We start from the raw sequence: 15,956 nt of genomic DNA on the forward strand, positions 1-15,956 counted from the left end.
AGCATGGGACATTCAACCTTTAAACTGTGTGCTTAAACATTTGGACAGTCCCTAAATTTCCACAGCAAACAAACTCAGCTGATTTAATCTCCTTCAATTAAAAAAAAAATAGAATTTGTATAATATTAATGTTACAATTTTACTAACAAGGTAATTAGCCTTGGTTTTATTCCTTGGATCCCCATCCAAAATTGTTAAGTTCTTTTAGAATCTGGGAATGGAATAGGTCTGGCCATGCATCAAAATATGACACCATCAATAGATTTATGGACAAACAAATTACATGACTTTTGTGAAATAATAGAAGCCAAAATAATACTGGCATCAAGTTAATCACTTTTATATTGACTTAATTATAGTTATTTTCCAGCAAATTAGATATGTCTTTGTTTCAGAAATGAAACATGGGAAAATAATATGGTAGATGCCAATATAAAGAAATGAGAATGGTAGATTTTTGTGTGTTTCTAACTGGTCCTGTAATATTGAAAATATTAACATCTTTTGTTTCGGATAAAGTGGGTTTTTTAGTTCAATGTACTGTAGTATTTTGTCTGGAATAAATGTCACGTTAAGTTCTAGAAAAATAGAACAAGACCACCCTTAATAATAGGCAAATTCACTGATAAAACTGATAAAGATTTTGGAAGTAGACATTACCCATTTTGCACACACAAGAAGTCACACATAAATGGGAAATTCAGTATCTGTATTACAGTTTGATCTACTAGGACATCTGTTGATTTTCTGCTACAAGCATCTTTAAGGTAGCAAAGTTTTTCGGAACACCAAATTGGAATCAAAAGTTAATTATGAATGGGTGTTGTGTTGTCTCTTGAGTTGCATTATCTGTAAGTGGGCTATATTAGAAAATAATTAATTTGTGGTACATCTTAATAGTTAACATCAGAATTGAACCATCCTAGGCCCCATAGAAAAACAAAGCAAGAACAAACAAGAGTAAAAAAAGCTAACAGTTCCTGCTGAAAGATTCTTCCAGTCTTATCTGACAAGTGACATGGTAGGGGCAGAACTATCTAATCAAATAGATAAAGAAAAGAAAGAAAAAATATTTTTAATCCAAACCTGATAACAGCTACTCTATTTTTCCCTATGTGTCCTGAGAGTAGGTCTGAAGCAGAAGGTACCACCTTTATATATTAATTTTTAAAGTTTCCATCAAGAAGTGAAGAAGTACGTGCCCACAACGACCTTCTCGTGGATCACAAGAGATGGTATATTGCAGAAAGAATGGGAACAGGTGCAGAAAACCAACCCTCATGGGCAGAAGATGATGCTTGGAAGATGGCAGCACGTAGCAGAGGCAAATACACCCTCGTGCTTGAATGGGTTGTAAGCCCCATGCTTACAACCACAGCATGGTGCCACCTGAGAGAGTGGTCTGGGGAAAGAGGAGATTCACTCACTCAGCCGCTGTTGTTACTTGTCAGAGAGAGAAAAGGGTAATGCTGCTAAATTTCAGCAATTGTATGAAATTGTTTCGGATTCTCCTGATTTTAAAAAAGTGGTTTTCAGGGAGGCAGGCTGAGATGCCTGCTGGAGACACAAATCAGTGGTGAAAGGATTGACTTCCAAGTCACCCTGATAGATGTGAACAGTTAGAAGAAATATAGGAAATTCCAAAGGAAAAGGAGATCTGAAATATAGTTGAATGAGGTGGGGTAGTAGAAGCAAAATTATAAAAATGCTACCAAAATATGTAATTGATAACATTATAAATAAATTATGTTTTCTTATGCCCAGCAATATGTCAGAACTAAATATTGTTAGTGTTAGTATTAGTATGCAGTTGCTGACTTTGAACTTTTGGGCAGCTCTACAAATTTTCTGGGTGCTCCTTCAAGGCATATCCTCTGTGGTTCTACTTAAAGCCTGAAACCACTGCTTTAAGCAAAGCAGTGTGGCTGCTATTTGCTGTACCCTCTTTTGGCACTACTTGAAGCTGACAAGTGTGATTGACCGGGCTCTGTCTTACAGGTGTGAGAAAGATGGGTCTATATCATCAAAGCGGAATTTTATTTCACGTGAAGCAGAAATTGCTATGTCAGTTGGCATGAATTTTAAAAAGCTTTTCACTATACATTTTATAAATTCACTAATTTTATATATTTCACTAAACCCACTTTATCTTAAATTGAATAGACTGTTAGTATCCACACTCTACATGTGACCCCTATTTTGCTGTTTTCTAATGCTGATGACTAACTGACCCTCTACCTTCTGTAATTACCTTTCATACTGACAGCTTCTCTGTTTATTGAATTGACAGATTTGGCAAACTAGCACTGACCAAAAGAATAGATAGCTGGAATAGATATTTTAGTTATACACTGGTTTCAGAGATCCATGGTGTCCATGGAGCTTTGTAATCTGACAGGTTTCTTTCCGTAAAAATGACTGTGTTTGAAAAAATTGCTCTTCCTGCAGCCTTACTGAAAAGCGACACTGTGGCTTGTTCCTTGGTAGCCTGAAAAGTGCTGATGTTTTCTTGAGAAGTGGATTGGTCGAATAAGACACTGTTACCTGGATAACTTCTTAGAATAGTTTTTTTTGGAACAACTATGTGAAAGGCTTATTGAAATTTTACAGAATAATACAAAGGTATAACCCTTCAGGGAGAAAGTTTGGTTAAACTGTTAAATATCATGGCACTTACTGAAAATCTTCACAAAGAGAAAGACAGCAGGAGCCCACTTGCTTCTGCCGAGGCTTGCTCTGTGCTGGCTTTTGGCTTGTGGATGCAGTGATCCCTTGGAAGGCCAGGCAAAGCAGACAGATTCACACCTAGCAGGAGGATGTGTCGTCCAGCTACAAATGCAGAAGTCACAGAGGATAGCACAGGCAGCTTGCCATCACCTCCTTTGCCACTGCTCATGTCTTCCAAGCCATTCTAGTGCAGTCTGGATCCAGGCGGATATAAATTTCCTGACTTTTCTGCTTGTGAGTCTTACAGTGCCAGGCCACGCATTACTGCTGCAGGAGATTTACATATGCACATATATGCATATAATCATTGATATAAATAAAGAAAAACATTCTTGTTAATTGCTGAATAGAAGCAATGTCCTGTATCTGCTATGTGCTTTCCCAGAAGTACCTATCAGTTGTTGTTGAGGGTGCTGGGGTCTTTGAACTGTGAGTCTTCTGGAAGGCTGATGCGTGATTCAGCAGGTAGATAAATGGTGCTTTTCCAATGAAATCTTTACTCTTAACACTCTACTCTGCAACTAGTACAGTGCACAGCTTTATAGCCCAACTAGCAGGATGCATATCCCAGAACACTCTTTTGAATGAGGAAGAGTAGTATCTGAGCATCCCTTCAGTGTCCTTGTTCTGATACTTAACTCTTGCTTAATCAGGCTTGGTCTGAAAAGGTTATTCTCAATAGATTTTATAAGATAAGGACTACACTGACTACCAGAATTTCAGTGTGTCGAGGAGCTATGCTGAATTTATGTGCAAAAAACCAGCATCACATAACATCATAAGTAAGTAAGAAAGGAGCCAGTGGAATTAGAAGTAACGTTGGACAGAAAAAGAGGGGTGGGGAACCTTTCTGGAAATGGTTTGGAGGGCTTTGGGGACCTTGGGTGGTCTTGATTCACCTCCTACAGTCCATGAACACTTCTTGGTCTCATCCCTGTGCTTGCATGGTACTGCATTGTGTTTATCTCCAGGAACTAAAACAAAGATGTTTGTCCCAGGAAAGTGCTGCCGTACCTCTGCATGGCCCCCCATCTCCAGCCACATGTTGTTCTTTCCCACGGCATGTTACTACCAACAGTCCTTGGTTATTACCAACAATCCTTGTCTGGTATTGCCAGCTCCAGAGCCAACCAGCTATTGGTGTTTGGGATACACACATTATCCCCTTGTCTTCTGGGACTCTGCAGTACTTGACTCCGCATTATGAGACAGTAGAGAAGTTGCAAAACACTGCAGTTTGTCTGACTTTTTGTGGCTGGTCCCACAATTTGGAGTAGAATAGCAGTTCCCTGACATTTTGAATCACATACTTTTTTATCTTTTCAGTGTAGACATTTGCTGCATGCTCAGTAATTTCTGTTTTAATGGTCTTTCTTGCTTTTGTTTAGTGATACACATTGGGGAATTCATTTCATCAGTGTTCATGATAATGCCTAGATTTATTTTTTTTTTCTTATAGCTGACAAGTCATTCCAAAGTGTTTAGTGTGTACAGGAAAATTCAATTACTCATTCTGGTGCTGAGACTCAGTCCAGTAGATGTTCCTTTGCTTGGTATATCTACATCTCTAAGATCATCTCTCTCCCTTTCCAAATGTTTTCCTCAGCATCTCTGACTGTATGATCTGCCAATGCATAACTCCTTCAGCTGGTTCACTTGGGTTCTGTTAGAATTTATGTAATCTGTCTGCTCTCATGGGATATAGCTGATTTTTTTTTTTTTGTTGTTGGAAAATGTTTTTCTTTCATGATTTTTTTATCCTATATTTCATGCCGCTAAAGAAAATACTGCCTCGGGAGTTTATTCTTGTGATAAACTTGATCTTCTATGAAATACTCATTTTGTCAAAAAATTACTTATTAGGGGTTTTTTGTTACTTTTATTACTTCTAACTTGTGTAATTCTCACTGTTTTCTACTAGCTTATAACTAGTGGCAAAATGAAAATACTTAAAATATATATAACTGAATCTTGAAAATTTCTTCTGAAATAATTGTTTCAGAGGCTGTCTTGAGCACAAAAACCATGAAGCAGTAGAGTTTTCGGTTTTCAAAGCTGTAAGGAGAGGGGACAACAGAACTACCACCTTGGACTTCCAGAGGGCAGACTTTGGCCTGTTTAGAAGATTGGTTGACTGAGTCCCTTGGGAGGCAGTCCTGAATGGTGAAGGAGTCCAGGAAGGCTGGACATTCTTCAAGAAGGAAATCCTAAAGGTGCAGGAGCAGGCTGAACCCATATGCTGAAAGATGAGCTGACAGGCCTGGCTGAATAGAGAGCTTTGGCTGGAACCTGGGGAAAAAAGGAGTTTATGACCTTTGGAAGAAGGAGCAGGCAACTCAGGAGCAGTACAAGCACTACACTATCGTGAGGTAATGCAGGGAGAAAATCAGAAGGGTCAAAGCACAACTAGAACTTAACCTGCCTACTGCCATAAAAGACAATTAAAAAAATGCTTCTATGAATACATGACTAACAATAAACAAGGGCTAAGGAGAATCTCCGTCCTTTATTGGATGCAGTGGGAAACATAGTGATGAAGGATGAGGAAAAGCCTGAGGTACTTAATGCCTTCTTTGCCTCAGTCTTTAGTAGTCAGACCAATTGTTGTGTGGGTTTGAAGCTGCCTGAGCTGACACACAGGGAGTAGAAGTAGAACCAAACTCCCATAATCAAAAGGACAAATGGTCGTTAACCTGCTCCATCACTTAGACATGGACAAGTCCACGGGGCTGGAGGAAATCCACATAAGCGTCCTGAGGGAGCTGAAAGGAGGATCCAGGCCTGTCAGCCTGACCTCAGTGCTGGGGAAGGTCGTGGAGCAGATCATCCTGAGTGACATCCCATGGCACGTACAGGCCCAGTCAGCACGTGGGCTTATGAGAGGCTTGACTAACCTGATCTGCTATGGCAGGGTGATCTGCCTAGTGGATGAGTGAAAGGCTGTGGATGTTAATATAATTATGCACTCAAAGGCTAATATTTCGGATTGTTTTTAAGAGTTCATTTTCATCAGTCCCAAATAGCATACTCCAACTAATTTCACCAGAAAGATAAAGGTAATTATGTCGTCAAATCTAACTGCTTCCAGATTCTTGTTTGCATGTTTGATACTTAGGAATGGAAAGTCACCTTCTGCCAAAATACCGTGGAATGACGTATCAGATATGAAAATTTGAAATATAATAAGACTTGCTCATCACTAAGCACGAATGGCAGTGATATATACGTGTGTGAGTCAGCAGAGGCAGGCGTCCGGGACAACCACAAATCCATGGCTAAAATACAAAAAGTAGGTTTACTTCTGTTTCCTCACTAAGGGGATATTCCCAAAGCAGAATACGGGCAGAGGTACAAAAATAGAGATGCAGGTGCCACTAAACCCACTTCATGCTAGAGGATCCACCTCCCTGGGCAGCCCATTCCAATGCCCAATCACTCTTTCTGCAAAGAACTTCCTCCTAAAGTTCAAAAAGTCATTAATGATGAGAGAAAAATGCTGGTACCTTCCATGATACTTGGGGGGAAATGAGAGGCATTTTTAAATGAATGGTTTTTTTTAATGAAATTGGACTCCAGATTGTCATACCTTTAACAAAACAAACTAGTGTCACTGGGACAATCCAGATTTTTAAATCATGAAGTGGATTATTGTGTTTCATTAGTTCATCCGAGAAAGAAATTGGGGAATGGAACCTGGATTTCAAATACAGACAAAGAATTTGCTACTTCTGAGCGCAGTCCAGAGCCCATTCAGATTCAAGCCTATCAAACCTATTCAGAGTAGATGGGTAGTGATATTCTGAAGAATAGATGTGTATATACTGACCTAGAAAAAATGAGTTATTTTTTGCTGCTTCTTGTCTTGATACCAAAGGCAGTTTTGCCTCCTTAGCCAAACAATTGAACTGTTCTGCATGGGAGCCTAAAAAGGATTAAAAAAAAGAAAGGGGGTAAGAGGAAAAAAAAAAAAAAGAAAAGGAAGAAAGGTCCAGATTCTTGAGATGAGATGATGAAGGCTTCCTCCATATGAACCCTATCTCTAGCTTATCAAAGGTGAGCTGGGGTTCTGTCCGTCTTAATTTAAAATCTTATCTCTTTTGAACAGTTATACAGTGCAAGTTCTTACTTCAGAAAGAAGAGCTAGAAAGAAAAAAATGGGGGGGGCAGGGTAAAGTGCAGAAGAAGGGGGAAAAAGAAGAAAAAGTAAAAATAACATAAGTAGGGACACCTCAAACTTGCTAAACTTAGAAGAGACCAACAGCAGAATTTGTTCAGCTAAACTTAGCACAAGTTCTGAATTTTAAATTTGGCATTCTGAGGTGTTGGGTGTGTCAGAAATGAGAGAGGCACAAAGACCTTCCTGGAAATGATGCATGAGAGAACTCCATCTTATGCTTGTAACCATCAGTCCTTCTTTTTCTACTAGTTACACTATTCACAAATGCCTTTATTTTAAAAAAAAATACTTAAATAAATTGCAGATTATTTTCTTTATTTAGATAACCTTTAAGAATATTGTCAGACTCAATAAAAAGCCTTTGTGGCAAACAAATGCACCCCCTTATCTACAACCTGTTTTCAAAAGAAAACTTCATAGAAAAATAAAATACAAAAAGATTTTGCAAGCATGTCAGCAAATATGAATCCTGCTGCTAAATTCTAATTGCTTTCTATTCTTGTTTCACACTCACTTTATGAAAAGTTTGAAACCTCTTAAATGCTGGAACTGATGAACCTATACATAAATATTTAGGAATGCTCTGCTAATAATTTCCAGTAAAACTCATCGCTGAGTTTCCTTGTGAGCACGTCAGTCTCTGCTTTGAGTGCTACTTAGACTTGTAAACCCTTTTATTGAACTGTCCATTTATTTTTGAAAATAAATTGTCCGAGTCAATTCTGTTAACACTGTCACAGATTGTCTTTTTCATTGTGGATTGTATCAGCCTCTGCAGTGATTGCCTGTTGTCTTGGCAAAAAGATGCATTTTGACCATTACTGTCTGCCAGTGACAATTTTTCCCTTAATTTAGGAATTCCTACTTCTTATAAAGGCCAGCTGGAAGCAGCTAATGCATTACAGCAACTTCCTCAGCTGTTGGCCTTGGGAATATGTATTCTCTCCAGAATATATATCCTTGGCAGGGAGCAGAAAGAAGGAATCTTGGGTAACGGGTGTGCATGCCAAGTGAAAGGATTGTTATATTTAACGCCTAGTTTCTGTCCTTGAAATTATGTCTAAAAGAAGTTCAAAAGTAGGACAAAATTCAAACAGGGTGGGTAGATTTTTTTTTTTTAAGAAAGAATAACTTTTTTTAAAAAAAATAGCTGTTAAGTACCTTTACCCAGGATTTTTTTTCTAATCTTTAGCAGGAATGTTTTACATGTCTTGCTGCTTGAATGATTTTACAGTACATTTAGGACTCTGTCCAAAATGCACAGATTAACAGCCACATAAAAAAACCTCTGGCTGTGTATTAGAACATTTAGTCTAAACCTACAAATACAGTTGTCCTACGGGAATTTTTGCTAATCAGCTACATGGCCTTAAAGTGTAGGTCATCTGAACAGTCAGAAGTAAAATGCAATTAACCTCCCACAAAAATAAAATATCACATGTGCAAGACTGACGTCTGGGAGGTAGATGGGCTGCGAAGAAGAACTATAGAAATGTATTCTTCATTCACTAATAATAAAAACTGTGAGTTTAAATTAATCTGAGATCTTCTAAAGTAATGAAAATTCTACATATTGCTTTGGAGTGGGCATTTTCTGTAACTTATGTGTGTAAGCTTTATGTTAATACATATATAAACATAAAAATCGCAAGCAGTTTTTCTTAACTGTTTAATATGTTAAAGTGAAAATATTTTCTATTTCCTGTAAATTGAAAGTTTTGTTACAGTTTTAAACATGGAAATTCCACAAATATGCAGAACCTATACAGCTTTATCTACATACCATAAGCACTACCTAAAAGTGACAGCTGCACATCCAGTGAGAGGCATTTACCTCAGGTTGAATATTTTCAGTGAGAGAAATCTAAAGGTGAGGCAAGGTTGGGAAGCAGTTTTGCAAGAGTCTCCTTCAGGCAGAATGCACATATACAGTAAAATGAGTATCAAAATGAGGGTCGGAACTGTTGCTCCAAAGTGTATCCAGCTGATTTGCAGAGGTTGAGGTGTCTCCCAGTGAAATCAGACCAAGTCCATAGTTTTGCAGGGTAAAGAAGAAAAATGTTCTGAATGCTTTTTATCCTCCCATATTCAGTGGCTGCTCTCAGTTACAGCAGCACTTTGTGGATGTGTTTGAAGTGGTTTAAGGCCACTTCACAGAGACAGAAACCTCACTGTTTGTGTAGCTAGCAAGTCCACTGCTAAATGCCACACCTCATGTATGGTTTCCCTATTTCATACTACTTCAAATTACTTAGAATATAAGATAATGTAGATATGGGATAACATAGATATGGTAAAAAGGCTTCCAGTCAGTAGAATTCTTAATTCTGAAGTCAGACCGGTGCAGCTGCTGCTGCTGCTCTGTGAACATGGAAGAGCACAGCTTGCCTATCAGATCCCTCACTGATTGTAAAACCCTAATGGTTTAGAAAAATCTCGCTTTACTTGTAAACTGACCAGATTGGTTTTGAAAGTTTTGGATTGCAAATCACTGTGGTAGCCCTGCCTCTTCACAGTTTATCCAAACATCTTACGAGACTTAGTAATAAGTTCCCAGTTTTTAAAAATAAGAATAAATACACTGTTAAAATCTAGTACATTTCTGTGAAAAGAAAAGAAGATAGAACAGAAGACAAATTTCTTTATTTCCTGTATGAACTGAGACATTTCATTTAATCATCATTTGATATCAGTTTCTTTGTCTAAAGTTGTGATGTTAATAAGTAGGTCAAGCAAGACTGAAACTAATTTTGTTTTCAAGATCTGTACATCTTTGGATAGAAAACTCAATTGTAATGTTTCATAACACTCTTTGAAATATCTCACAAAGGCGAGTGGAGGCTAAGTTATTAAAAGGGTATTAATTCACCAATTACGATTTTAATGCCAAAATCTTGCCGGATTCTGCATAGAAACTCAGAACCTAAACCCTGATGAACTGTTTGTTGCATATTGTGTCAGTTGCAGTCACAAGAACCTTTCAGGCCAGAACTCATTTGATGTAGAGATGATGTGATTGCTAACAGAGTGCTCTCCACAAAGGCATCTGCCTACATGAACTGTTGGTCATTACCAGTTAGCAGATAAACCACTAAAGCCCATTTTGTTAGCAGAAGTGTACTGTTTTCAAATCCCATTCCCCTCCCCAGTACTCCAAATGTCTAGGTTGCACCTACTCACCCTAGAATAACCAAAGTTTAAGGACAGATAAATTGTTGTTAGGAATCTTATGTACCAGGTCCACCTGCCTGTGTCCTCCTCCTCTGTAGCTGATAAAAGAAGACACATATATACTGCAAGCTCACACATACTCTGACTTTGGTTAATAAACATGCAAGTGTTTTACTGAAGGGAAAAAATGTAACACTGTGTGCACTATTACTCTAAATTAAGATCACTATGTTAATATTTAAATATTATCTTTGTCTTATTAGACATCTTCAGCATACTAGCTTCGTCATATTGCCTTCATCTTTCCTTCACTCTCACATTTCTTTTCTTTTCATGTTGTAGTTTAGGTTTTGACTTTTTTCCTTTTTTTGCTAACTTTGCTATTCCACTGTTTCAATTTTAATTTAGTTAATATATTACAAAAATAAATATCTCTGAAATTACAATGAGAGGAATTCAAGAAGTGGCTAGAATTTTGGCAATATTAAGATCAGTGTTCTGGCTGTTATTGTTAAAAAAATTTGTGTAGGTATATGCATGATTATTCATGTTGACTATGTGCATAATGTTGGCCATTATAGGAATTCAGATTATTTTAGGCTGCACAGAGGAAACACAGAGAATTCAGGAAAAGGAATTCTGTTGAGAGGCTTTTTCTCATGCAATTTTAAAGCAGTAATCTAAACTCAAAGTTGATGACAGACTTCTACTTCGAAAACGCTTCAGTACTAACTGATTTCCCTCCTGCAAAAAAGCATATTTGTTCATATGTTAAACTGTGGTTGACATTGAACAGACAACTATCTATTTGTAATTTAATATCTTTACATATGTTGGCCCATGCAGGCTGTATCTGATTAACTTAGCAAGACATTGACTCTGTGGAGTTACTCCCGATATACATCACTGAGAACAGAAGCAAAATCAAGTCCACTTGCTGCCTTTATAGAATGCCAGTGTTTGATTTCATGTGGCTAGAAGGGGAAGTATGGTTTGGACTTGTTCTGTCCCATGTGAAAACACCCTTCAAGTATATCCTAGTCTCTTGTACCTCTCTTGGTACAAGAGTCCAAAAAGTAGGAATCCCACTCTTCTAGATGTACATATTTGGGTGCAAGCTCTCTGTTTCCTCTTCAGCACATGTAAACTTCTTCTCCCATTAACAGTGTTTAAAATGTCACTTAAAAGCACATAGATAACAAAACTAAGGGGTAAAAGCTCCTCCAGTGTTTCCTACACTGAAAATTTTTTCATTCTTTGCAGAAAACTATACTTCTTCATCTCCATCTTGAGACAGGATGGTTGCAAAACATCTTTTGTTATAGCATCCTCTCCTTGTCTTCCTCTCTCATTTCAGTTTTTTTTCAGATGCTTCTTGAAGCCTCACAAGGAAATGTATTCTGGATATTTACGTAATTAAGATTTTTCAGAATAAAAATATTTTCAGGACTAAAAAGCAAAAATTTTCAGCCAGAGCTCTTATCACTCATTGCAAGAAATTGATTAGTATTTGAAGATGTCCTCTTTAGTACATTTCTCCAAAACTTACTGAAATGTCTGGGTAATTGAGTCAAAATCATGAGAGGATAGAAGAAAATTCCAATATATAATTTTTTTAACAGGTTTATAGTTAAAGCAATAGAATATGTGTCAATGGGCACGAAAGTAATTCATGTCCTAAGAAAGTCAGTGAATTGTCCACAAAAAGTCAGTGAATTGTCCACAAAAAGTCAGTGAATTGTCCACAAAAAGTCAGTGAAGAGGAAAGCATGGTCTGGGGTTTTTTTTTTGTTTGGAATAGGTTTTGTATGTATCTCTACAGCACTGCCCAAGTCTTCATTCTACTATATTATGTTGCTGTGATAGGAATAGAAAGTTACTGGCATTACAGTGCTCAGCTGTTTTACTTCCTTACCTCATTCTCTGTGGCAACAAGCTGGAAGGGTTGATTAAAAACTAGGCATCACATCTCACACAATGTGTTTCATTTGTGGGACACTTGAAAACATGAAGATGTGATGCAAAGAGAGGAGGCATTCACTCTGCTCAGCAGAAGGAGCACTTTTGCAGTTGTTAATTAATGTCTTACTTAAAAATTCTTTTCTCTGTTAGTGTCTGTGAACAATTTTTTTTTTCCATCACTTTCACCTCTAACAAATTAGGATATAGGTACAGGAGAGCAGCTTCTGCTCCCTTCAGGCACATTGCTGTTTCAGTTTCATCACAGGCTCTACAAAATGGACATTGACAGCAATAGGATGCTGGAATCAGTCCTTCACTTAACACTGCAAATTTATTTGTGCTTTTTTAATTGATTTTCATTTAGCTAACCAAACGGAATTCAGAAATCTTGGAATGCTGACATCTGAAGGAGTAGCCACTGACATCACCTGGACTGGCATTTCATCTTCACGATTATGAAAGGCAAAAATACATTTCCAATGAATGTGTCTTCTTGTGTCTTCCAGTGCTCCGTTACCTGTGGCAAGGGGATGCAATCCCGAGTCATCCAGTGCATGCACAAGATCACGGGGAGGCATGGCAATGAATGCTTCTCTTCAGAAAAGCCTGCAGCCTACAGACCCTGTCATCTCCACCCCTGCAACGAGAAAATTAATGTTAACACAATAACATCACCCAGGTTAGGTAAGTGGTCAAAATGGCACGTTATTGCTAGAAATGCCTTTTCATTTCTTTCTCTCCATAGATTAATGATGCTCTCATCTTAAAAACAGAAGGCTAGGACTCAGGAGACACTCAGGAGATGTAAATTCTATGCAGAGACTCCTGCCACTGCCTCAGTTTTCCACTGGGTACGCCACAGACTGTACCTCAGAGTGGTGAAGGGTTTTTGTTAACCAAGGAAAATATTATGAGACTGTATGATATTGTGGCCACAAAATATCCTATGTGAAAATATTTTTATCTTAGAGACACTATAAACATATTTGGTTTCATATATGTTCATCCATTCAATTTTATCAAACATTTCTAAAGTAAGAAAATACCTTCTTTTCTCTTTAAAAACCATGCAAACTGTGTTCTCTTGATATTTGTGAGACCAAGGAGGTCCTTATTTATTCCTCAGATGCAGACAGGTCTTTCCTCTTGCCTTTAGTTCAAATCTCCACAATTTATTCCTGATCTATTAGGATATGTGAAGGAAAATTACTAACACGAAGAGATTTGCTGTTCCTGGAGGAACTCAGATTCTCTTTTGTTCTTAAAGAAATTACATTATTGCATAGTTATAGAACTGTTAATTCTGTTGTTATTTTCTAGTGCACTGTTGATGGTGACTGCCATTAGCTCCCCAAATCATTCTTCTGCATTTTGACCATGACTGGGGAATATTCAAAGGCCTGCTGTATGACAGCATACCCTTTCCAGCTGATTTTCCAGAGCCCTTTTAAGATAAACCTTCCTGTCTAATAGGTTTCTCCTGCATGGAGAACAAGTCCAGCATTTCAGTCAGTGAAGGGTATTTCTCTTTGAAGGTTTTAGCCTTTAAACATTTCTCTGTAGTAGACGTTTCAGTTTGCTGGATGGGATGGCAGCTGTAGCTCATGGCCCTCTCCTCTCACTGTTGTAAAGTTCTTCTTTGTACTTTATCTTTCTTTGCTCAACTGATCTCTCAGAAGCAAGAGGCCATCACTCCATCACTGCAACTTTCCCTCTGGTGAGGTATAAGCAGCTTTGTGTCATGAAGCAAAGTGAATCAGGAAGATTCACAGAAAAAAATACAGTGTCAGATTCATTAAAATTTGCCTTGGTGGGAAGTACACAAAAAAAGATTGAGCTAATTTGCACTCATGGAATGGATTATGTAGCACTGATGTTAGTAATCTACAGGTCAGTGTCATCCAGCATGGAGCCAGAATCCAATCCAACAGAAACATTAACATCTCCAAAATAAATAATGTAATGCTTCTCTTCAACATATTGATAATTTTGGCCTCCAGTTCCATTGATATTATGCAGCAGAGATCCTTTGGATTTGAGGGTAGGGCTAACGAAAGCTGATAGGGGTTGCACCACCAGCCCTTTTACAAGCGCGCTCTCGGTTTCTCTTCTATTGAAATAGGAGAGTGACTCAAATCTGAGACTGATTTCTTTTTTCAGTTCGGTGTTTATGATGGATTTTGGATGATATCTTGTTCTTTTGCCCTAGTTTTCAGTGGTTTTCCATTTTAATTCCGTGCACGCGCTACAGCCTGAAAAACTAAATGTTCAAAGTTCCAAATTTGGTACTACAGTCCTTCTATGCTAAGCTTTCTGAGAGGCTTCCATAAGTGAAACAGGGCAGGAAGATGGGCTTCCCTCACTCATGAGGAGGCAGCTGCATGACATTAAACTAATTAAGTTCAATGCAACTTAATCTAATTTGTAAATTAAGCTGGCCTTAAAAAAAATTTTGATGTTGAACATATTGACAACAGGACGAGGGAGGGGGTGTGACAGTGTTGTTTCTTTTATTTAATATCTACATCTGTTACCCTTTCTCTTCTCCAGATGCACCTCTTTTGTCCTTGTCTCCTTTGCTACCTGATTCTTCACTAATAAATGCAACAGCAACGTATATTTGATTTTCTGGTTGTTGTTTCACAGCTGCTTTAACATTCAAGTGCCTTGGAGACCAGTGGCCTGTGTACTGCAGAGTGATAAGAGAGAAGAACCTCTGTCAAGACATGAGGTGGTATCAGCGATGCTGTGAGACGTGCAGGGACTTTTATGCGCAAAAAATGCAACAAAAGAGTTGACCTCTGTCAGGCTGGCTGGCTCTCAGCTCTTTGCAATATTATTATTTATAAACACACACACACACACACACACACACACACACACACACACACACACACACGCTTTTTCAGACCAAATATTATCAGATGACATATAATTTAATCAAATTAATTTATTTTTGCCTGCCAGACATCCTTAATGGTTTTGGTTAGACAGCCAACATGTTTTATCCTCTGACATTTTCATAATTAATTTTTATATGAACACATTTGAATGCATTATCAGAATTTTTAAAAAAATAGTAACTAGTATTTTAAATGTTTATTTTCAGTAGGGTCATCTCTGTTGCAAAAAGAAAAGTCATGTTATCTTGAATTTATTTTAATTTAGCTGAATAGTTTTGTTGTATATGGAAATAAAGCCCTTTTTAATTTTATTATATTTTTGACATTCAGAGTCAGAATGATCTTGTGTATTTTGCAACAGATGTTGAGGTGAGTAAGCTAACATTATTGAACAGTTTATTACAGAATGTATTGTGAAATTAGTTCATTTGATTTAGAAACATACTGAAGGGGATATTCTACTGTAACTTATAACGTATTATAAACAAGAAAATTAAGATAGCTTAAGTAGAGATTTTGATCATTCTCATGGACACATACTTGAACACAAGTATTGAATCAATGAAACACTGTAGAGATTTACACTGAATCACTGTTGCACTGTTTGAGGTAGTGTAGAGAAATACAGTCCTAGAACTTATACCATCCTATGAATCCATGTCTGTACTGTTTTAACACATCACTTGAGTTTAAACATTTTGAAAAAAAAAAAAAAACCATGCCCCTCTATACCTTTGTGTGTCCTCTTGCAGATTTACAAATGGAAGAATCCTTTCTTTTGCCACTTGTATGAATTAATCCGTTAAACATTCTCAGTTCTCTGTAGATGATTTAGAAAATAGCTTTGTAATTCTACTTTAGTTTTATCTTTGTTTAGTGAAAAAGTCTTTATAAAAATTAAATGTTTTACAGTTTTGTGAAACATTATGAAACAGCTAAGATTTTCCTTATGAGAAAATATTGTACATGATTCACATGATTTTTACATTTTCAATAAAAAGTAAAGCTCCTTTTGT

General features: G+C 37.4%; 1 protein-coding gene across 1 annotated transcript in view; it reads left to right on the plus strand.

The window, feature by feature from the left end:
* The window catches only part of ADAMTS19 (ADAM metallopeptidase with thrombospondin type 1 motif 19), a 138,224-nt gene extending 122,268 nt beyond the window's left edge, over positions 1-15,956 (plus strand). The window contains exons 22-23 of the mRNA XM_017822451.1: positions 12,544-12,721; positions 14,684-15,956. Of these exons, the coding sequence (XP_017677940.1) occupies positions 12,544-12,721; positions 14,684-14,835 (330 nt within the window). The 3' untranslated portion in view covers positions 14,836-15,956. The remainder of the gene's footprint in view (positions 1-12,543; positions 12,722-14,683) is intronic.

The sequence above is a fragment of the Lepidothrix coronata genome, unplaced genomic scaffold (assembly GCF_001604755.1).
Source record: "Lepidothrix coronata isolate B3197 unplaced genomic scaffold, Lepidothrix_coronata-1.0 Scaffold98, whole genome shotgun sequence".
Lineage (NCBI taxonomy): Eukaryota > Metazoa > Chordata > Aves > Passeriformes > Pipridae > Lepidothrix > Lepidothrix coronata.